Source organism: Ctenocephalides felis, unplaced genomic scaffold, assembly GCF_003426905.1.
Source record: "Ctenocephalides felis isolate EL2017-DRISC unplaced genomic scaffold, ASM342690v1 CF-g0.4_SCAFFOLD_01886, whole genome shotgun sequence".
Lineage (NCBI taxonomy): Eukaryota > Metazoa > Arthropoda > Insecta > Siphonaptera > Pulicidae > Ctenocephalides > Ctenocephalides felis.
Window position 1 is genome coordinate 37209525 of NW_020538040.1, and position 23655 is coordinate 37233179.

At 28.0% G+C, this 23655-nt stretch overlaps 3 protein-coding genes across 4 annotated transcripts in view; 1 reads left to right on the forward strand and 2 right to left on the reverse strand.

The window, feature by feature from the left end:
* LOC113374912 (nitrogen regulatory protein GLN3-like) overlaps nucleotides 1-14646 on the forward strand; it is a 28815-nt gene extending 14169 nt beyond the window's left edge. The window contains exons 3-12 of the mRNA XM_026614873.1: nucleotides 9331-9612; nucleotides 9733-9869; nucleotides 10308-10602; nucleotides 11700-11862; nucleotides 11926-12029; nucleotides 12097-12205; nucleotides 12284-12435; nucleotides 12970-13168; nucleotides 14080-14231; nucleotides 14503-14646. Of these exons, the coding sequence (XP_026470658.1) occupies nucleotides 9331-9612; nucleotides 9733-9869; nucleotides 10308-10602; nucleotides 11700-11862; nucleotides 11926-12029; nucleotides 12097-12205; nucleotides 12284-12435; nucleotides 12970-13168; nucleotides 14080-14231; nucleotides 14503-14646 (1737 nt within the window). The remainder of the gene's footprint in view (nucleotides 1-9330; nucleotides 9613-9732; nucleotides 9870-10307; nucleotides 10603-11699; nucleotides 11863-11925; nucleotides 12030-12096; nucleotides 12206-12283; nucleotides 12436-12969; nucleotides 13169-14079; nucleotides 14232-14502) is intronic.
* Nucleotides 1777-6585, reverse strand: LOC113377619. Its single transcript, XM_026617992.1, has 5 exons — nucleotides 6488-6585; nucleotides 4771-4882; nucleotides 3514-3724; nucleotides 2476-2658; nucleotides 1777-2046 (listed from the first exon to the last, which is right to left on the reverse strand). The coding sequence occupies exons 2-5, from the start codon at nucleotides 4849-4851 to the stop codon at nucleotides 1805-1807; spliced, it is 717 nt and encodes a 238-aa protein (XP_026473777.1). The 5' UTR covers nucleotides 4852-4882; nucleotides 6488-6585; the 3' UTR covers nucleotides 1777-1804.
* Nucleotides 14647-20885: 6239 nt separating the features above from the next.
* LOC113378820 (lysophospholipid acyltransferase 7) lies at nucleotides 20886-23632 on the reverse strand. 2 transcript variants are annotated; one of them, XM_026619433.1, is made up of 10 exons: nucleotides 23418-23632; nucleotides 23214-23340; nucleotides 22993-23137; nucleotides 22463-22614; nucleotides 22214-22263; nucleotides 22052-22153; nucleotides 21813-21980; nucleotides 21617-21755; nucleotides 21430-21539; nucleotides 20886-21272 (listed from the first exon to the last, which is right to left on the reverse strand). In XM_026619433.1, exons 1-10 carry the CDS (start codon nucleotides 23630-23632, stop codon nucleotides 21065-21067), a joined length of 1416 nt encoding a protein of 471 aa, XP_026475218.1. In that variant the 3' UTR covers nucleotides 20886-21064. The 2 variants fall into 2 exon arrangements, with proteins under 2 accessions (XP_026475218.1, XP_026475216.1); XM_026619431.1 differs by having other exon boundaries at nucleotides 22052-22263.
* Between the last annotated feature and the right edge of the window lie 23 nt (nucleotides 23633-23655).

Genomic DNA, 23655 nt, shown 5'->3' on the forward strand with positions numbered 1-23655 from the left:
AAATGAGTGATAAAATTATCTTCACGGAATCATTTTTTGCTCTATGATTATAAAAAATCATTGAAGCTTTTCAACTAATTTCAAATTCAAAACTATTTTCAATATATCAATTTGTATCACCATATTTTATTGATTATTTTGTAATTAATTAATTATTAATTATATGATTAATTAGTAATTAATTATAGCTGGTTAGATATATTTGATTAGTTAAATAAATAGCTATTGTGATCTAATTTTTTTTCATTGATTTTGGTGAGTTGTGATTGAGATTAAAATATTTTTTTTAGTCATTCTTATATATATATATATATATATATATATATATATATATATATTAGGTTGTCAAATATCTCCCTTCCGCTTTTTTGCTCTTGGTTTATAATACAAAAAGGCGGAAGGGAGATATTTGACAACCTTATATATATGAATATAATTTAGATGATGTTATATGTACATACTAAATCTTTTTTTTTCATTTGTCAAATGATGCATTTTTTATATTAGAATGATGAAAGCCAACTAGCAACAAAGATGCAATATCTCAATATCTACTATTTAGCTTAAAGATTATATTATACGAGTGTATAAATATGATACTATTTTTGTAAATTGATAATGTTCATTGAGTTCAGGTGATTTATTTTTTTACGAGCGATAATATTCGGTTTACAACTTTGTTCAAATATTTACCTAGGAAGCTTTTTTCATCAATTGATTGTAAAGGATTATTGCTGAAATCCAATTTAATCAAAGTTTTTCCAGTAATTGCAAGCGATTCTGGCACAAATACAAATTTGTTACCCCTTAGATTTAATTCTCTAATGCTCGTCAATGACTTTACTAGTCTTTGGGACAGGAATGAAATTCCAGTATGGGACAAATCTAACACCTAAAATGAATATTCATTCAAAATTTGAAAATCCAGGAAGGCTCCGATTGTCTGAGGCTTTCGTATATTTGCTCTATTAATTAAAATAGAAATACATATGTTTATATTATTTTATAATGTTTTATAAAGTCTTTATAATAATATTCATAACATTAGGAACATGAAAACAATATATTGCAAGATTTTTGCGATATGTGAAACAAAACCATACAGAATAATGTTTCTTTTTTTATCATAAAATATTATCAAAGGGGCGTTGATATTTTTTATATTGTAGTTATATAATTCTAATGTAATATATTATACTTGATCAAAGTAATATAGTTACCCTATGGAGCACACTACATTTCTACATGTGCACGTAACTAATGCAATCCACCAGTGATCGATCCTTATGCATTTTCTTCACTAACATTAATATCATGTACTCTAAAAATAATTTAATTACATGTGGTGTTTGCTATTAACTCAAACAAATAGAAACAGGAATGCATTGTTATTATAACATCAAGGTGCAAACAGTGCGTTAAAATCATTTTGTATTTAATTATATGAATGATGATAATGTAAAATATATTTCACCTTTTTTCAATTCAGTATTTGTTGCAACCGATATATTGGAAAATAGTAGATGTAACTGGCATGTACGTTTAAATGTCTCTTGTTTACGTAATTAAACTATAAATAGTTGGGGCGAGTGAACTATAAAAAAGAGCTCACAACAATAGATTCATATAGCAAAAGTATATTATACGATTAACCCTTTTGACTCGGATGCAGCCACTCCGGCGGCAAAATTCATATAAATCTCGGAATTAGCGAGAGGAAAGTGTTAAAATTGTAATGTTTTAGGTGCGTTCTCTACTGAATACTCATTTCACCTGGAATGAGTTCCTAAGTACTCTACTACTACTACGGTTTGTTTACCTCTAATTTTCTAATTCCTGTAATAGCTCTCAATGTGCCTTCATGTAGCTCATTTATGTAGTTGTAAGATAAATCTAATTTACGTAAATCCGGCATATGTTCTAAGGATAATGCCGATAAACCATTTGTTAATCTATTTTGTGCCAGTAACAAAATTCGAACAGGCAAAGGCTCGTAATTCCTCACATTGTAGCGGCCGCGAAATACATCTCCGTGCAAGGATTCCGCTGCGAACATTTTTAGTATTTTGAATAATTTTGAAAAGAATTTTAGTACCAAAACTACATTTAAGTGATCTACTATGTTTAATTCGTTAATGCTTAATATTCAAAAATGCAATAGGAAAATAGAGCAAGTTGTAGTGTGGTATATTCTAATTAATAATAGGAATGTTCTTCTAAATAAATGGAATGGACTTATGAGTTAAAATAAGATGAGTTGCAATTGCAATATTACCAGATTTCTTGTAATACTTATTTTATATTCATTTTAATGTATCAGAGATTTATTTAAGTGTGGTTTTCATTAAATTTTAATCATTACATTTCCTTACACCATTATTAATCACAATAATTTGGTCATAAAATTTTATCAGACTAGTGAACAGGTTTATAAATTATAATAAAATAACAAACGTGTTTTAAAAATGATCTTACTAGTCAGACTGTTACAGCTAAGATCCAGCTTTTCTAAAAATGGCACGTCCATAAATGCACCACTTACTAGTTCAGTTAGACCGCAATATCGAAAACTAAAAGATACATTTTTAGCTAGCGTAGGTGGCAGTTTCCTCAATGTGATCAGCGGATTTCCAGAAAATGAAACCACTAATGCGGCATCTGGAATGATATACAAATATGCATATTATATATATATATATATATATATATATATATATATATATATATATATATATATATATATATATATATATATATATATATATATATATATATATTAGGGTGGTTCTTAATATGGACATTTTCGAATTTCCTTGCTCCCAGAGGCTCAAATGCTTCCGAATTGATAAAAACTGAACTCTAGATTTTTAGCTTTTAATATTAACTTTTAGATAGAGCGCAATTCCAATCAAAGTTTCGCATGGAAAAAAATTCAAAAATTTAAAAAATGCTTTTTAGATATAACTTATTATTAGCGATAAGTGAATCAAAAGTGACAATTCATGTCATGTTTTATTAAAAATTCGACGCTTTACAAAACAGGTATATATATATATATATATATATATATATATATTTCAAAGTAACTAGCAGCCCATTCGTCGAAATAAAAAAGGTATAAAGTATAAAAACTTTTATTTATACGTTTCGACACAAGATGCGTGTCATCATTCAGCAACACAGGACAAAAACACTCAACAAAAATTTATTTTAAAAAATTAAACTTAATAACATATTAGAGAAAAACATTTTTTTAGAAAAAATTATGAAAAACTAAAAGATTTGAAAACTAATTTGACTAAAAGTTATGAAATGCATAATTGTGAAGAGAGAAACACGCCCATACTGAGCATCCAGACTCGACTGCTATATATATATATATATATATAGCGTCAAATTTTCAATAAAACTCATCGCTAAGTTATATCTAAAAAAAAACATTTTTTTTTTGATTTTTTTTCTATGCTAATTCCGTTTGAATTTGTACAGAGGTATCAAATTTAAAATTTGTACCTTTTAGATCTTCGCTCTTTGTTATGTTAGAGGGCCAGTCGACAGGCAAGTCATTCAGTTGCCTTTGCGAACAATCTATCGAAACCTCTAATTGATTCCCAAAATAACCTCCTACACCCTCCATGCAGTGACATTTTGTACAAACTTCGTTAGCCGTCAATTGACTTTCGCCTGAATTATACGCAACTGTGGATATTATTTGAACTAAGCACTGAAGAAAAATAGTACAATATTATTTTAATTAGTAAATATACGTTAAATTATATAATGATCCTATAACAATCGAAGGAATCAACAATTTTGGTCGGTGTTTCAATTTTAAATACATAGTTTGTTTATATGGAAGCTGTAATTTTTTATATGCTGATAAAGAACCCTAAATTAGATTAGAGGCCAATGCAAACGTGAAATTTTGAATGAATTATAAAGTTTCATTGTTAATGTTGAAGGCTATTGGCAAGCATTTTTGGAATTATCATATTCTGATTCGAAATTCAAAATTGTTAACGCTAGATTTATCAGCGTTATCTAATTTGAGCTATATACAAATACCAGACAAATAATTTGTGCATAATATAATATATTTATATTATAAAAGCACAAAATCCCAGTTTGAAGCAATGTTCCTTGTTTTCTATAAATTCGTTCTGAAAACGTTATAACTGAAAACGAAGCTTAGGTAGTCTATTTTGTTGTGAAAAATAGGCGATTTACAGAATCTTCAAAATTAGATTTATAATATTCGTGCTGAAGGAAAACTTACAGTTTTGGAAGATATGACTTCAATTTTACTTGTGTAATTGTCTATTTTTTACTTCTTACAACTTTACAAAGTTATGCGAAATGTATTAAAAAAAAATCACAAAAGTTACAAACAAGGATTTTTCGTAATTTTCTCGGCATTAAAGTATTGCACTAGTTTCATAGCAATTCCATCTTGTTATTTATTTTGTGTTGAATCTAATATTTGTATACCAGAGAGTATCTTCTACCTTATAATGCTTTAGTGACACAGAAATAAAAGCTGGTCTAATATTTGCTAACTGGTATTAAGTAATAACTTTTTTTTCAATTAAGTAAAAACTCTTTTTTTCAATAATTCTTGAATTGAAATGGTATATTTCGATTAGCTGAGACGTATAGTATTTCTCTATTTTGGCTCAAAATATTTCAATCAATTCTAAATGATAAAGACATGTCAAAAGGAGGTACGCAGTTGAATTACTATTGTATGCAAATGTCATAATTGTTTCTTACCAGAATGACGATTGATCTAAAATTGTTTCTGATAGTCATCTCTGTCGCAGAACAACTGCCATTTTGGGCGCTTGACACCATTTCGTTATCGCGATCGCCCAGAAGATTTTACCTTTATAAAATTATACATTTAATTTCCAACATCTAGCTATTTGATAATTTATATTTTATATAATATATATGCGTGTATGTGAAAACAATTTGAATACTATTTTAATCGAAACTAGATTTTTAGTTTATTCCACTCGATCATAATCACCATGTATAGGAAAAAGAATAGATCATTAAAAGCTTCAACTGCATATAGACTTTCTTTCTGGTTCGGCAGATCTACCAATCGTGGAATTAATTTATATTTTGATTAGAAAAATGCACAAACTTATCGGGCATATTATTTTTCTTCTTAATTTTCATAAACTATATTGCAATCTTACAGACTGTAAGTTACAGTTCACAAGTTTACAGTTTCCTAGAGTTTACAGTTTGTTTACAAGCATTTTCAGAATTCTTATATTGAATCTATAATAATAAACATATACATGTTATGAAATATTTTATACAAAATTTTTAATAGAATTATACATATATCATGTATTAGATTTATATCAGATCATTGAATTTGCATTATTATCATTCAAACTGCCCTTATAAGAACATATTATTCTTTTTTTAATTTAATTTAATAAAAATTAATTAATTTAATCGGCTTCAGGGGGGCGATACATGTAATCGCCTTAATTTTTACCATTTTTTGAGGACTTTTTAAACTGGGAAGGAATAACTGAATCTTTTTGAATTTTTTTATGGTTATTTATTATATATTAAAATACACAAAAACATTTTTTTTTTATTTTTTTTTTTTTAAATGGCTGCCGTAAAAATAGATCTGCCAAGACCCTCTCGGAAAACGCCATCAATCTGCGGGCGTTCTCACTTTTCGTACGGTGATCTGAATTCAAAAAAATTAGTTTGTACGTATTCATAAAACATATATCTTCTAGTTAAACCAAAAAAAAATTAAAAAAGTCACAAAATCGTAAATTGGCAGACCTCAGAAAAAAAAAGTTCGATTTTTCACCATTTTTTCACTGTTTTTTTTGGTAAAAAGGTTAATTTTTGAAATTTTTTTTGGAATGTTTGAGGTTTAACTAGAAGCTATTACTGTAAAGTAGATGTGTGCAAAATTTCATTGGAATCGGTTGAGAACTTTTTGAGTTATCACGCCCGCAGTATTCAAAAATGTCGTTTTGAGAAAAACGCGTTTAAAGTTTTGACACAGAAACAGATAAGAGTACAATTGCACTCGAGCGTCGAGTTGAGGCGTGGCACTTAAATGAGTTTTTAAGGTATAAATAATGATAATTTTGTTTTGAATTTTTGCAGGCATATTTTTGAGATGTTATTGTAACGATTTATGAAAAAAAAAAAAATCGTTTTTTTTTTTCTTGTTACATGTATCGCCCCCCTTCAATAAAAATAATCATCGATGTTACAGAAACTGTAATCATAAATTAATCAGATAGAGATGTGACAACCGTTTGGATTGCTATGTATAAAAAACACGTTGTTTAATAAGTGGTTATCTGATTTTATAAGTGAAGTAATCAGACTGCTGTTAAAAATATATGAATAATAAAATAAATGACGAATATTGATAATCGTACTCGAATTGTAAAAATATTGTGTGATTTGTGCAATAATACACAGTATTACTCACGCAATTATTTTATCAGCTTTAGGTGAAAATATAAAATGTCCAACAGCGACTTTATCTTCGATATACACATAGTCAATATCCTGTCACAATCCGCGATATAATCGCTGGAAGATAAGATAAAACATTGAAAAATATCTAAAATTATTAACTGACAATGGGAGAGTTTCATTCTTACTTGTTAGTTAGCAAACCAAAATGCTTGAAATTACCCTTGATCCGTTTGTCTAACAATTAGGATTTCTGCTCGTTTGAATCATATTTAATATTAGTAAATCAAATATCAGTTTTAATTATTGAATATATGTATGTACATGAATTACTTTCCTTGAACACTTAGTTTGTCATTATATATTCAGCAAAGCTTATGACAAAATATTGTGGAAAAAAATCGCAATGAATGCTAAGACGATATTATACATTTTTTTTTTATTTTTCTATCTATGAAAATACGAGAAGTCTATTGATTCTTTCTGAAGGGAGTTCAACCATTCTAGAAATATGAATAAACAATTATAGTGTCATAAATGAATATTTGATATATGCATTTAATACCATTCATTAATATTTTTATTAAAATTCAGTTTCCGTAGCAAATAACAATTCTGTAAACATTTTCTTGTTCAAAATATAACAAACATTTCTACTATTCGAATTTTGTAAATCTTGAATATATTTGGTTTGTGAACTAGTAAGTTTGCAATATAGTTTAGGAAAATTGGTACGAAAAGCTTCAAAGAAATAACGTAGTTATAAATTGATTATTTTTATTAAATTGATCGGTAGGATCTTTAACTAATTGTTTATAGAAATGTTCATATTTAAATAAAAAAAATAGTTTTTTGAACAATAATGAACCTTATCGATTACGACGATAAGGCGTCCCTTATCAACATTGTAGTGTTTACATTATTGATATTACAATATATTAATAAAAAAATCGTTTATTTTTACACTGAAGTTAAAATTTTGAATTTTGTATATTATTTGCATCATAAATTCTTAAAATGTTAAGAAGAAATATATAGATGATACGGTAGAAATATTGTATATATATATATATGTGTGTGTGTGGGTGTGTGTGTGTGTGTGTGTTGGGTGTGTGTGTGGGTGTGTCAAAACTAATATTATTATTATATAGCACTTACTCACTTAAATATTTGAAACGTTAGTTAGATTCAATTATTGATTAAATATGATTATTCCGATTTAATTAACTCAAAACTCACACTCATTCATGTTGAATAGACACAACACTTAAAGCATTTAATTTTAATCGAATGCAAATTTAATATTTGCACATACACTGCTTTTATGTACTTTAATGTCAGCCTATACTGTTACGACCATACGTATAATATACAATTCGATTTTTTGTGAAACGCACAACTGCTGTAGGTATGTCTGATAAGGTTTTATTTCAATGTATAGTCATCGATGTATATTGAATTGACGAACTTTTCAAAGAAAATATTTCTGAAAGACTATGAGCGCATTACTACATGAAATCGACTCCCTCGTATATCAATATGGCATTTTAGATGATTTTTTTAAAAAAAATTGATACACCAATTTTCATCTTCTTACTTCATCATTTGGTCAAAGATATCATTAAACATTTGAAAGTGTCCTCTTTTTGCGACCGTAAGGATACCGGAAAAAGTTTTGGTCGCAAGTGGTTTGGATGGATCTTATATTTTTGAAACTTAAATATATAACTAGTGGGGCGCATGGCATCGTGCCTTAAGGCAAATTGCCGGAACTTTCGGTACCAAAAAGTTCAACATTTTTGAAAAAAAAAATAGATTTTTCAGAAACTATAAATTGAAAAAAATTACTTTTTGAAAAAAAGCTTTTGGAAAAAAATGTATTTTTTTAGTTTGAAATATTTGGAAATGTTGAACTTTCTTTCAAAGCAATGCATTGCTTTAGCTGCATAGAGACGCAATATTGAAGCGCGTAAGCGCCGCGTCGCTGTCTAACGGATAAACATTGGTACGGAACCCATAGGAATGTAAACAAAATTTATACTTATTGTTAAAATCTCTATAAAATATCTGATAATTTGATGTGCATATGTCTAATGATCATTTTTGACCGCCAAATGGCATTTTTTTTCTACTTGTTTTTTACTAGATCTCCGAAACCGCTAGACCTGCCGTCATGAAAATTTAATCAGTTGTTCATCTTGTCAATATAGGTAAAATGTTTTTTGAATTATTGAAATCGGACACTCCGTTCTCTTAAAAACTGAGTTACCGTTTTTGGCACTTTTTTTCCCGTATCTTCGAAACGGCTACACCTGCCTATGCCAAAAACTAATCAGCACGTCTCTTTATTAACAGCAATCGAATGTTTTTTGAATAATTGAAATTGGTTGAACCATGTTCCCGAAATCGTCGACGAAAATTTGTATCCGCACACACATTCATCCATTTTTTCTAATTATAAGGTATGCCAAAATGTTCAGAAACCTCTGAAACGTAATGATATATAAAAAAAATCATTTCACAATTTATGCAATGTAGTATGGCAAATGATCTTATCAGTAATATTTGGCTCGACCAGTCTTACCCAAAAACCAGTGGGCTTTTCACATCATCAGTGCGAAAGGAATCTTTCTTGAATCATTCCAATCGGATAATCTCACTAGAACACGTGAGAGGAAAGTTTATTATTAAAAGATATTAATTATATTTTGGTTTTGAGATGGAAAATAAATTTTATAAGGGATTAATAATAATAATATATTTATAGTGGATACTTTTAATTATTATTTTGACGTATCTAGTTTAGCAAAACATAGTTATGTATAAACTTAACACAATTTATATTTGTTATTATAGGAGATAATAAAACAGACAAATAAAATATTGGAAGAACTATTATGCCCTCCGTGCATAATTGACCAAAAAACAACCCCCGATGATGATCGATTGAAAGATTATAATTTGAAAAAGCAAGAATCTCAAGAAAAAGTATTAGAAGTTCCGGAAAATCTGACGATGATTAAAATAGAAAATACTTCAGGTAAAGCAACTGTTAAAACTGAAAATGAGGAAGCAGTTAATTTGAAAGTGACGACAAGGCCGGAAAATATATCTTCCGAGTCGAAGGATGGCATAAAGGTTAGTCAAATATTTATCCATTAGTAAATATTACATTTTCATAAATAGTTTAAAATTTTTATTGTTAATTGTTATTATTGATTACAATTTAATTATTTTGCTATATATTGATTTCTGTAGGACTCTACCCCAACTATAAGAGTACTCTCACCGCAAACGATTCAGGCAAAATCAGAAGATCTACAAAGCTCTAGTGAACTGCCAATAGCTTGGAGACCTCCAATAATTACATCTGAAATGATACAATGCCATAATAGGTAATGTTTAGATTCATTGCTGGTTCAAAATATGTATACTACACTATGCTATACTAAAGTAATTGAAATCGCGAGCTAAATCTTATACCATTAATAGTTTCATTGTGTCTTACATTCATTTTCATGCATTTTTCTAAATATAATTTTAGCTGATCTCATATTTTTCTTCTTTGCTTACTCTATTTTTTTAGTTTTTATTTTATTAACACATTGCTTTGAATATTCAAATCATAATCTTTTAATTTTCATAAATGTTGTTTTGCGACAAATTTATTCTAATGAATATTTCAATGGGAATTAAGATATGTCATTTTCACTACCTTTTTGTCTAAAGCTTGAGTTCACTTCAAAAATGCAAATATTGTTATTGTTTTAGATACTAAATTTTCTTTATCAAACATTGTATGTAGCTAACAGAATGTTATTTCTACTATTTAGTAGAACATCAGGAATGAATGGTGCTATCAAACGTGGCTTCGATTCGAATCCTTTAGGGGAAATGGATTTATCAGTATCAAAACGAACTCGCATAGATGATACATTAAGCAATACAACAAACAAAGACAACAACACGCACACAACACAAATGGCAAGTTTGCTGATTGATGAAACAAAGGAGTCTATTCCAGAAATAGTTCAACAAAATCAACAAATTTTAAAACAATCATGTGATGCCAGCAGTGAATCTGGAGACAGCTCGGATCCTGAGAGATTGCAAGTCGATATGTCTCAGGTAAAATATACGATTATTTTTGTATCTTATCTTCAACAGTCCAAAGAAATATATATATTTTTTAAATCTAAATTTGAAAGAAATTTAAATGATTCAATAACATATATCTTCTATATATATATAAAAGTAAGTCGGGTTTTCCTTCCTGACGAAATAACTCCAGAACGCACGAACCGATTTCGACAATTTTGCATTCGTTGGAAAGGTCTCGGGCTCCGTGAGGTTTATAGCTAAGAAAATTAGTTGTGCATGGCATCGTGCCTTAATGCAAGCTGCTGGAACTTCACGCACCGTAATTAAAAATTCGAGTAATGACATTACTGAGAATTATCAGAATTATGCTTGGTTAAGTCAACGAGCAATTTTTGCCGCAAAGAATAATGATGTACACGCCCTGAATTTCACTATTCAATCAAAAATTGCTGGCGATTTTGTGACATACCAATGATTCTGACTGGTCTTCCATTTGACTTCAAACGATTGCAATATCCAGTTCGCCTTGCGTTCGCAATAACATGTCGCAAGGCCAATCGCTTAGTGTTTGCGGGATAAATTTCAAATAGATTATTTAGAAAATCATTGTTTTTTACATGGGCAGTTATACGTTGCCTGTTCACGAGTTGGAAAACCATCCGCTTTGTTTGTGTTAACGTCAGACCAAAAAACAAAAAATGTGGTTTACCAAAGATCACTTCCATAAATGGATAATTTGCGGATTCACTTTCATTTACTTAGAGAAGTTCAACTAAAAAACGCTTCATTTTTGTAATCAAAATAAATTCGTTACTGTTGTATAATCAAATTTTTCCTTTTAAAATATAAAACAAACAAAAATTTTCTTCATCTTTCTCACGAAACCATCTGGTGGCGAAACGGAGTTCGTCGGGTTTGCTAGTTTGTTATAAAATGGGTGGTCTCAGTATTTTGTCTCAATGCTATACTGTACTAGTTGCATTTTAAAATTTATTATTTCATACTTTATTTTATATGTTTGCATGTTTTTTTATTGTGTATTTTTGGGGATAGATCAGTTGAGTATCAAACATATGTGGCATAAATGTTTCAAAGTTTATAAGTTTGTGTGTGTTGCTTTATAGATTGATGATCTTGATGAATCCACATTATCTACACCGAATTCACCAATCATGAATCACTCTAATTTACCAAATGCAAGCGGCAGAGATACACCAGAGAGTTCGGCTTCTGAACCTGAAGAACCAAATTCGACAAAGCTCTGGCAAGCACTTAATCAAAATAGCAGTAAGTTTTTATTTTGTGCTAAATATTATTTTGACGTGAAATATTGTAAAATTTTTTTTACAGCCATGGGAGGCGAAGCAACACAATTATTGCGAAGATTGATAACATGCCGAAAATTAGGTTTAACTCTTACACCATCAGGCGATGAACTGCGGAATGGATTATTGGTAATGGTTGATAATTTTAATGCAATATTTATTTTATTATAATAATTATTACAAATGATTTATCTAGTCGAGAGGAACAAGTTCAAAAGGTCGGCGTAAACAGAGTGTTCCAATGAAAGCTTCACCTTTGGAATCCCTGATTCCTGACGACTTGTCAATACATAGCTTAATAAATGGTGGGTATTACATTATTCTTCAAATCTCCTTTAATAATTGAACATGCTTGCTTTATAATGTTTTATTCACTATTTTAGATGATACAATGAACAAATTAAATTCTGCGCCAGTTTCATACGGTCATACAACATTTGAGCCTACAAGAAATACTACCTCTGCAGAGCAAGAAGATTCCTGTAGTGATTTTGCTTTATCAAATACATGGGGAAGTCCAGATGATAAAGACAAAGTAGGAAAGTTTGAATATTTTTAATAAGTTGTGGTGTTCTATATGCAGTAATTATCTGACCATAACATTTTACAAACATCGGTAAAATCGGATAAAGTGTGAAATTTGAAAATCTATAAGTCACACATCTTATGAACGTATGATTCAACTTGGCATTAGTATCATTCCAATGTTAATAACTGTATTACCTACATTATTTTTTGTTTACGCTTAAGTTCAAGTGCGTCTCTTTTTAGAAAAAAAAAGTTGATCCTCTGTTGAACCTGTCTTCTTAAATTTGAACCCATTTTCTAATAAATTCAATTGATGGAGCGTTTTTTGTATTACGTATAAGAATTGTCAGAAAATTGGTAGTACTTGTTATGCGAAATACATTTTTCCCCGCTTTTTCAATTTTCAATAATAATCACGATTTTCTAAAAATATATATTTTTTGAAAAACTTTATTATAGAGTTTATTTGTTTATAGAGTGGAAGTTTCATAAATTAATATCCTTTAGGCCAAAAACCACTAGTTTTTTCTACATGTTTCAGAAACGAGTAGAACTTTCTTGTACGAATTGTGGCACGAAGACGACGACGATTTGGCGACGAAACGTACGAGGAGAGATGGTATGCAATGCTTGCGGTTTATATTTCAAGCTCCATGGTGTAGACAGACCTCATACTATGCGTAGAGACACTATTCATACACGCCGGAGGCGACCTAAAGGAGAAAAACCTAGGAGAAGTAGTGAGTGTTTAGTTGGCATATGTAGAATTTATGATAAAATCATATCAGCTCATTATTTATTATTGCCTCAGTAAACACTTTCGCTACGAGAGTGTTATATGGCAGATATATCGCCGCTATACGGAACAGCGAATAGCTCAGTAGCTTTACTGAACCAGGACTTGGCACAACGACATATGTTGAGATTTTTCAATCATCGTCAATAAAAATATGTTTAAAAGTTAAAATCACTAAAAATTACAATAAAAAATTAGAACGACATCAGTATACACAGGTTGTCATGCGGATTTCGTCTACAGACGACATTAGTAGCGAAAGGGTTAAGTGCCTTTTATTATTGCTTCATTTTTTCTTGAACGTAATCGAAACAAGACTTTTATATTTTCAATTTTTTTTCAGATTTAAATTTCAGGCAGTTAATGAAATTTACTTATGTAATATTTGTTATTTAAACAGAAAGTTTAAGCAGATTGTCTTAAACCGCAATCACAATAATATGCGCGACTAGTTTTCATTACTTATAATAGTAGTCTGCCTAAAGGCAGGTCAATTTTGTGACCACAAATTGATGAATCTTTTTCCCTTCCTTGTTTATTATTTCCATTAACATTTTATTACCATCAATTATTTTTGCCCACTCTTCTCAGCACTTCATTTGTTACATTATGTGTCCACTTTATCCTTCAGCACAGCACAGCATTTCGAAATTCTGTAGATAGTTTTTGTCAGCTTTATCTAAAATATAACATTAGAATTATAATTATTTAATTTCAAAATTTTTTGAGAAGAATTCGATTAAAAACGAAAAAAATATTAATCTTTGAAAAAAAAATCAACATCGAAGAATTATTTATTATTTTATTTTTAGCAGGATAAAGTTTATTTATTCAAAATATGTTCATTTTTACCAGAAATAAAATCAGAAGATTCTCAAGACAATATAGAGATGCCTAAGCCAATTCCTTCACCATCAGGACCTGATGTATTGGCAACTCTTCGTACGCAGCTTCAACCCTCTTTATTGATGGCATTACAACAGTCACATGTTTATCCCAGGATGATGGTAAGTTTCTATAAACAGTTGAGCTATTAAATCACTCATAGTTCAAAAAAGTTGCAGCTTTAAAAGTTGCATTTAAAACTAAACTTTGATGTTAGTGTAGCATTTTCATACTTTATTGGCCAACATTTAACTTGAATTTAACTTTAAAGTTCCGGTGACAAACTAAAATCAATTTTAGGAATTTCATCTTTTCATGAATATATGTTAAAATCGTAATCTCTATATCAAATCATTATTTAATATGTACTATTTCTCTTACATTAAAAACTAGACACATTACAATCATCCACATTTTATGAAAACCGAAATGGAACCAGAAGTGGAACGTCAACAAATAAATCATTCTGAACTCACTGCAGAACTGCCGCTGAATTTAGTGCAGACGCATGTTGCATCTGGTCATACAGGGAATTGATCGATATGCTTGATCAAAAATTATTAAACCAGTTTTCATTGTCGACTTTATGCGTGTTTGTTTGTTATTCATGTACTTGCTTTTTGCGTGTTTGGCGATAAGTATTGTTGAATGCTCATCCTAATAATGATTCATTGTTTTTCAAAATTAATTTTTAGCATTGAAAATAAATAATTATATTTATTATTTTTTCATATTTATGACAAATATTAAATATGTGACGTAAATATGTTGCAAAACTATTGTAGGAATCCTAATATCCCTCAATTATTTTATTTTTAGTCGGGAGTTGTAAATCACATAAGCGAAAGATACTTAATAGGCTAAATCAATAGTTAATATAGTTAAAAATGATAAGTTTTTACAGAAAAATAGTTTTTCATGCCAGTATATCGATTAATATTAGTATTTACATTTTACATTACATTGTCATATTTTATGAAGTATTTTTAATAGCAATGCTCTGCTATATTATAAACTGTATAGTATAAAAAACTGCGGTGCCTGATATCGTTTTTAGTCTTCCATGACAATGAAAATAGTAGTGAAAGTTTCCTTACTCCCGTATTGGTTGAAAGAGTACTAGAGTTTTAAATAAGTTCTTTATGGAATATGTTTCATTTTACGGAACTGGTTAAGTTTAAATGGTTTTGTCAAAATATTATATAGAAAATTAATGCTTGCCAGGTATAGGATTAGTAAAACCCTAGTATAAACCAATAAAATCTAATATTTCACATTTACATTTGCATGTGATGATTATTTATTTCATTTTTCATTTATATTTTTAGTATGTTCCTAGTGAATCACAAGACGTCAATATTATGTAGCAACTATAACGTCAAAAATAAGAACGTAACGGTTTTGTTTGCGCTACGTTTCTATGCCAAATTATAACGTATTTTAAGAACACATATTTAGTGAAGCATACTTACTACTATATAAATAGAATTTTTATTAATTGTTTTAGTTGATTAAAGATACTAATAATAATGATGAATAATAAAAAATTTATTAATTATTAAAACAGCCCTTGTTCGAAGGAATGCGGTGTTAGTCCATGAATATTTTAGAATCTAATCATATGGAATACATGAAAATAAATAATATTTTATCTTTTAATCCTATAGATTTTTCTGTAAAAAAAAATAGAAGACATCTGATGTTATACTTAACTAATGCTTCTTACTTAATAAAGTTGTACTTTTTTTTAATTTTAAACAGTATTAAATTCATTCTTCAAAGACACGGTTCACATATTCTAATCTTCTTGATATTCGTCTAAAGTACCACATGTCGGTTTCAAGTTTGAATCCGAAGGCTCGTCCTTTCTATAAATATGCGTTTATGTTAGTCTTTTTGTTTAGTTGTTTCATACTTTATAATGTTGTTTTGCCTTCCAATGGTTTCGTAGATTTTTTGAATATTGGCCACGTTCTATGAATTTATCTGCTATGTGTCAAAGAGCTCTTCTGCTCTGCTATTCAAACTTTTGTGACTTGCTAGGATATTACTAATGGTATTGCATTTTATGTTCAAAAATTTATAAACGCGATATATTATATTGGAATTCGGGTACCAAATATATTTTTAATAGTATTATTATAAGTTTGAGTTATAATAGATTTTTCTATAACTTGATTATCATAGTTACAAAGTATTTTTATCAACTGTGTGAGTTGATTGAGAAGCGCGATTATATTTACAATTGAAAAATTGTTTTTTTGATATTATTTATTAAATTTATTATTGAATACTAACATGTACACACAGATATATATTACACCTATGGAACACTGGTCTAACGATTTGGGCATATAGGTATTGTTAATATCGCGAAATGCTTTTAGATTGTGATTTGAACTGTTTTCTGTACGAACTTACCATTTCTAACTAGATGATAACTAAACGCAGAAGATGAACGATTTTTAATGAAAAGTCGATTGCGCTTCTTATCTTGCCAAAATAATATTTTTCATACATACGTTATTATTGTTCTACTTATGATATTAATTAATTGCGATTTGAGTAATCGGTCGTAATGAAAAAGTATTACCACGTTATTGATAATTATTAACTAAGTATTGATAAAAATAACTTAACGATATTATATATCAGTATTCGATTAATTTTTATATAAATTACTTATAACTCTATATATAAATTTATATTGTGTACAAGGGACGCAAAGAATAAATGTGTAATTTTTGTGATAATGGCAAACATTAGTAGTTGAATTTTTTACCAAGGTAGCCTAACAGACAATAAATATAGGAATCACACGTTTGTTGTAAATTAATTAATGAGCACAATAATGATTTTATTACTTGCTATTGAACGAGACATAATTATTCAACTGGAAGATTATTAATTATCGGAAATTTGAAAGTTTTTCTCATTGACTATATTTAATTAATATTTTGTTTATTTAATATTATATTAAAAGATACAAACAGATAAATTATCTCAGATACGTTATTTGTAAATTTCCTTATCCATATATTTATTAAATAGATTTTAGTAAAAGAAAATAATAAGATTTCAATTGTGCTCAATGTTTATTTACTGCAACCTACAATAACTGCTTTTATACTAAATGGTAATACAAATGATTTAAAAACGATTCTGCAGAATTAACCAATATAGAGGCAAAACTCATTAATTTCTCACTCTCAATTGGAAACAAAAACTTTAAAATTGAACAATTGAAGATGATTTTCGGAACTATTGATTTTTAAATAATTATTGAAAATAAATAGCCTGAAATCAAATTTATTTGATTTTGTCTTTTAAATAGAATTAATGTCTAGTCTGTTTCACACATTGCAGAACATTTAATAATTTCAAGTGGTTATTATGTGTGAAAGCAATGTAGAGTTAGAATTGCCTTGGTAGCAAAATTGTGGTATAGTGTTTCGGACCTACATTTGTATTATTGTTAGGTAATAAACAATTGATAAAATAGTATATATTCAACGTGCCTTAATTCTAAAACGAGATAACAGCACTTAAATATTTTTTTATTAATTCATTTACAAGAATACTCGAATAATTAATACAATTTATAATGTTATATGTAATTAAATACATGACCAACGTATAGAGTAGAAGCAATACTTTGTATTTTTTATATAAGTTTTTAAGTCATTCTCAGATGCTTTATATAATATTTTTAGCATGTAAGTACAGTAAAGATTTTATAGTTTTGGAATTTGAGTTAGAACGATGATCTGTAATTTTTCATATTGATTTTTCACTTGAAAGAACATCTTTCACAATATTGTTTTGAAAAAATTTTTTTTTTTTTTCTAAGCTCAAATTATTTTAATCGGACGCTTACTTTACATACATACATGCATACTTATATATATATATATATATATATATATATATATATATATATATATATATGGGTTTGCATGTATACATATACCAATATACTCAAAAAACTTACAAAGCACTAAGAAAGCTCTCTAGCTTGTTATATGAGATTATATTATATATTCATTTTTTTTAAGTACTGCGTACGTTTTCATTTTGAATTTATAGATGTATTATCTATGACAGAAAGCTATTGATATTATAGTTATAGTTAACTTAGATTTAATTTATTTTATGATATGTATTTATCTAATGTGTTACCAATACTTTAGTGCATGTAATATCTTAATATTATTAAAGCTTACTTTTGGTATTGTTTTTAGAATAAAATAAAGTTTCACACATTTCTATACTTTTTGCTAGACATGAAATATTATTTCTGATTTTTATGATAACTGTAATATAGCCTGCTACATCATGATACTATTTCGAAAATATTTAACATTTAATGTCCTGTACTTATGTTTAATGAATTATTTACTTTATTTAAGGGCAGCAACATTTGCAAACGACTTTATAGCTTATAATTTAGTCAAGTTCAAAATTATTATTAGTAACCCACAATACTTACTTATATAGTTCAATTCAAGTCTTTTAGTCGTTTGCCAATGTGGTATTTTATGATATATAGACATATGACAACTAATAGTATTTGATGAGCATTATATTTCATTAATTTATATTGTATTTATTTCTAACTATTAAGTACTTGCATTATAAGTACACATTACATAATCATTTGGCATTAAGTTACTATTATTGTACATAAGGTCCCTTACTTTCAGTACAGTCAGTAGGTTAAGGCTGGTGATTTCATTCATTCATATAAATGAATGTTCACAGCACAATTCATTCTATAAATGTAAGCGAGTGACCTTTGGCAAAAATCAAGTGATCAATTTCATAGATTTGTCTCATAATAATGTTTTCAATATGGATAGTAGTAACACAGTTCCGACTTAAAATTTACAATCAAATTTACATGCACAATCCAGACGGGTTCAAACAATTTTGATTTCTTGTTTCCAACAATGCATATACTAATGCTCAATAAGTACTGACTACAATGCAATGTTTTTTGCGTGACCTTACAAAAAAATAACTAATACAATAAAAATCACCATATGTCACTCGCTAATTATTTTTTATTCAGCCCAGTGATGAAAATATCATTAGGTATATTGTTCATTAATTTAAAATTTACAAATTAATAATCTACAAGCATTATTATTGGCATTTTTTTTTACAGATGGCTATTTAAAAAAATAGTTTTTCTTGTAATACTGATACCCTTGACACATTGTGATAGAACCATAAATTTCTTGTAAGTAAATTCAATGCCAAAAAATTCTACCTCCACTTTTTATAATGCAGCATTTTTACATTTGTAGATTTCATCATTTCATTATATTGTATTTCAACGCGGTTCGAAATAAATGGAATTTCGAATTTATTATACGCAAAAGTAATCACTGTTTAATTAAAACATTAATTAAATAAAAATTATAATGGGTCACTTGTTAATTATTATAGATAATTACATGGAAAAATAACCAGTAAAAATTGATTTTTGTATCAACAAATTTTCTGAGTAATGTACCTTGTATGTTTTGATAGAAATGTAACCCAAAAATCAATTTCAAATAAATTTGTTTCATGCACAATTAGAATGTTAGTTGATTCCTAATTTTTCCAAGTTTTTTCAAAACATATATATTTTGTTACATCTTTTGAACTAATTATTAACAGTTATTAAACACGTTGGTCGTTCTTACTTTTTGCATTTCACTCTTAAGTCACGTCATAATTTTTTAAAGTGACAATTTTATTTACAGCGAGTTTCATCAGATTTTTTGAACGTAATCTATTATTTTTTCTCAAATAAAAGCAGTGTTTATTTTTGTGTAATGTACGTCAAACCTTTTTTTATTTTAATAAATATATAATTAATGCTTTATTAAATAAATGTTACTCAATAAACAGTATTTTTTTGAATGTTCATTACATGTATTTTTTAAGTGTTTACCACATAGCTGTTTATTTATTAATAAAGTAATTATATATTATTATTGATGTGAAGCAATCAGTTACATTTAATTATTTTGCCGTGATATATGTTAATTCTTAATATTGTTTATTTTCTTCTTATGAACACTTTTAAATTTTTTGTGAAACCATATAAAATTTAAAGCTATTTTGATTTGTTTTCAATTTATTTATGAAATGAGAAGAAATGTTTAGCTAGAAAGTATTAAATTAACAGATACATTATATCCAAATATCATTATTTATATGTATAAGACCACACTATTTATAATAAGCCTTTGTATTCACAGTGAGACACAAGCAGTATATCTTCTTTCGTAATATACAATTACTAAAACCAAATATATTATCTCATTAGTTACAGTATTTAAGTGGCATTATTTACTTTATTATTAATTACATAAAGCTTCAATATTATTGTTTATAATTATTGAACAAAAAATGCCAGTTGGTTGTTAAACTGCAAAGTATATTGTAGTCAATTTTAATTTTAAATTGCAAAAGAAATGAATCAGTTAACCAAATAATAAATAAACTGCTTCAGATTTTGTACATAGAATATGTGACTCCACTTAAAAAATAGTATTTCTATACATGAGAAATTATCTTGAATATTTAATACTCATCTTGTTGTTAAGGTTTTTAATAGGATATAGTAACTATTTTATACTGAAATAAAAAAATATCTTAATTGAATACTGATTTTTTTTATTTACTTGTGACCACAAATAAAACTTCAATTAAATAACATTTCATTTTTTTATTCAAAAAGAAAATCACAAGAAATTAACAAAAATAAAGCTAACCCACCCAACATTTGGAAACTTTTACCCATGACACAAATATCCTTTTTTACATAAAAAAAATCGTTTCATTATCCGTATTCCGATTTTCAAATTCAAATGGATAGCATAATTTATCCAGCAAATTAAAACCTAGTATTTGGTTATCATTAAAATCACTTTTATGTAATCATGTCACCAGTAAAGAACTACTGCACTTCATTAAAGTCATTTGATTTATTTGATTCTCTAATACCAGTATGGATTTTTGCTCCAGAGTCTGCAGAAATCCCTTTACTGATTTCGCTAGCTATCTGAGAACTATTACGGTTTCTTCTGATTTTCTGCTGATCTTGAATTAATAAACCACCAAGATATAATCCAATCCAGAGAATATATCCAAAATGATAAACAGAGCTATAATGATTCACATTATTCACGATTTTCAGTAAGAATAAATATTTTAATTCAAAATATCATATTAAATATGCAGAACAATATTAGTACAAGTTTTATCAACAGAATGCTAATATCAAATATTGATAAGTATAATAGATTGTTTATAATATAATACCTGTAATATTTCCACACCAAGTCAACCTTCAAAAGTAAAAATGCTATTCCCATATATGAAAATGCAAACATTTTGCTAGCCCAAAACAGGTGGTTCCACAATTGACGAGCCTACGACAACATATTGTAAAAGTAGTTATTTAAATATAAAAAATAATGCAAGAGGCACATTAGTTGATAACACTTACAATACCACTGGAATATTTCCGGAATAGATTTTCATATAGGTCCTCAATTGGCAAATAAAATGGTGCACCGAGTATACAAAAGTAATAACCAGCATAAATGCCATGCCACAAGGCAGACACCATCAAAGTTGCACTAGTTCTAATTAGAAATTACATTTAGCTACACATACTAATAAATTCAGGTTCTTGCAAATACCTATATTTCTTGCTTGGAAATCTTTTGTAGATATTTTTAGCCAACCAATATTGAACACACATATTCCAAGTTTTCATAGCTTCTCTGAAAGTTACGCATGTATCTGTTTTAACCGGGTCAATGTTATGAATCACTTCAAAATCCATATCTTCATCTTTCAAAGACATTCTGAGTTTATAAAAGTATTAAATATAGGTCATTTGAAGCTTAGAAAAATTATAATTAGAAAGATTAAATACATATCCATTTTTCCCTTATATTCAACAGTAGGTCCACCACCTGGCGTCGGGTGCGTCGACGCTGGATATGCTCCCAAGCCAGCCATAGTACAAACACATTCGCTAAGGATTAGTCCTATATAAATGCGCATTCGAAAAGTAAAAAATACAGGCCACACATACCACAATCGATATAGAAAGGATCTATCCATGAATGCATCAGTTGTGACATACTGGAAATTTTACATACAATTTCTAAATTTATAAATAGTGAAATGTGCATGTAGATAGATGTGTGCATGTGTGGGTGCATGCATGCATGCATATATACATATACATATACATATACATATACATATACATATATATATATATATATATATATATATATATATATATATATGTATATATATTGCTAGAAATATGACTTACATTTACTGGCCACATATTTTCAGATATCAGAAATAATATAGAAAATATTGGCACCCATTTCAGTTTTTTAATTGTTTCACCCATACAGTCGGCCGCTTTGCTGTAGGGCAATCTTAGATAATCGCTAAACGTCTTGTAACTGTAGTATGGACCTATGTAATAAATATTTATTTTGCTATTTGAAGGAAATGAGAGTTACAAATAAAGAAGTTCATATGTGACAAATAAATATTAAAATTATATACACAAATAGCTATTTAGCAAAGCAATATATATATATATATATATATATATATATATATATATATATATTATAAAACTAAATAAGTAAAGTTCAATTATATTAAAAGATATCTTATATAATGACTTTTATATGAAATTAAAGTAACTTCAAATTTATTGTAGTTTTGTAGATTATTAAATCAACAGCAATAATTTTCTAAGCTTATTTCAAAGCAAAAACGTAGTTATGTAAATGTACCATACTTGAAATAATAATCATTAGTTCGAATAACAAGATTAATAATTACCAGTTAAGACCCCTATATAATTAAATCCATAATGAAACATTTCAATGAATGTTGGATTAATTTCTGATGAATCATGATCTTGTTCTTTCTTAGCTACCAGTTTTTGTGTGTGGGATTCGTTGACTTCAAATGCCAGTCCAACGAGCTGTAAGTAAAAAACATCATAATTCGACATGCACATTTATTCATAATATGTGTTTATTTTGTACAATTTCGCATACCTTTAATGTCAAAATCATTTGAATGAGATTAGTATGAGCTGGTGGATACGGGATACCAAACCATGTGGTACATCGAAAGAAAAATAGGTATAGGAACATAAATGTAAAACTTACTAAGTGACATTTTCTGTAATAGATATTAACTTTTATTCAAGCAAGTGTAGTTGGTTTTATGCTTAATATTTATTGAGCGAATTTATATACCTTTTATCAACGAATAGAATTATAAAATTATTTATAATAGCGCTCAACAGAGGATGTAAGATATGAACCCCGGACACAATGAAAACAATTAAGAACCCACAAGCCGTTCCAATCCATTTCTTTAATGCAATATTATTAAGGTATTTTCGGTAGTAGTGACCAGATCCGATACATAAAAACAGTATTGACATATAAATAATATCATCCACATTCATTTTGAATTGACTGCTAAAAAACG

Coding starts and splice junctions, on each gene's coding strand:
- LOC113377619 (XM_026617992.1), bottom strand. CDS start 4,851: ATGGTGTCAAGCGCCCAAAATGGCAGTTGTTCTGCGACAGAGATGACT. Junction 2,659..3,513: donor AAAGAGCGAAGATCTAAAAG/GTACAAATTTTA, acceptor ATATCATTCCAG/ATGCCGCATTAGTGGTTTCA. Junction 2,047..2,475: donor TAGCTGTAACAGTCTGACTA/GTAAGATCATTT, acceptor AAATGTTCGCAG/CGGAATCCTTGCACGGAGAT.
- LOC113378820 (XM_026619431.1), bottom strand. CDS start 23,632: ATGAATGTGGATGATATTATTTATATGTCAATACTGTTTTTATGTATC. Junction 23,341..23,417: donor ATTCTATTCGTTGATAAAAG/GTATATAAATTC, acceptor TATCTATTACAG/AAAATGTCACTTAGTAAGTT. Junction 22,615..22,992: donor TTATATAGGGGTCTTAACTG/GTAATTATTAAT, acceptor TTTATTACATAG/GTCCATACTACAGTTACAAG.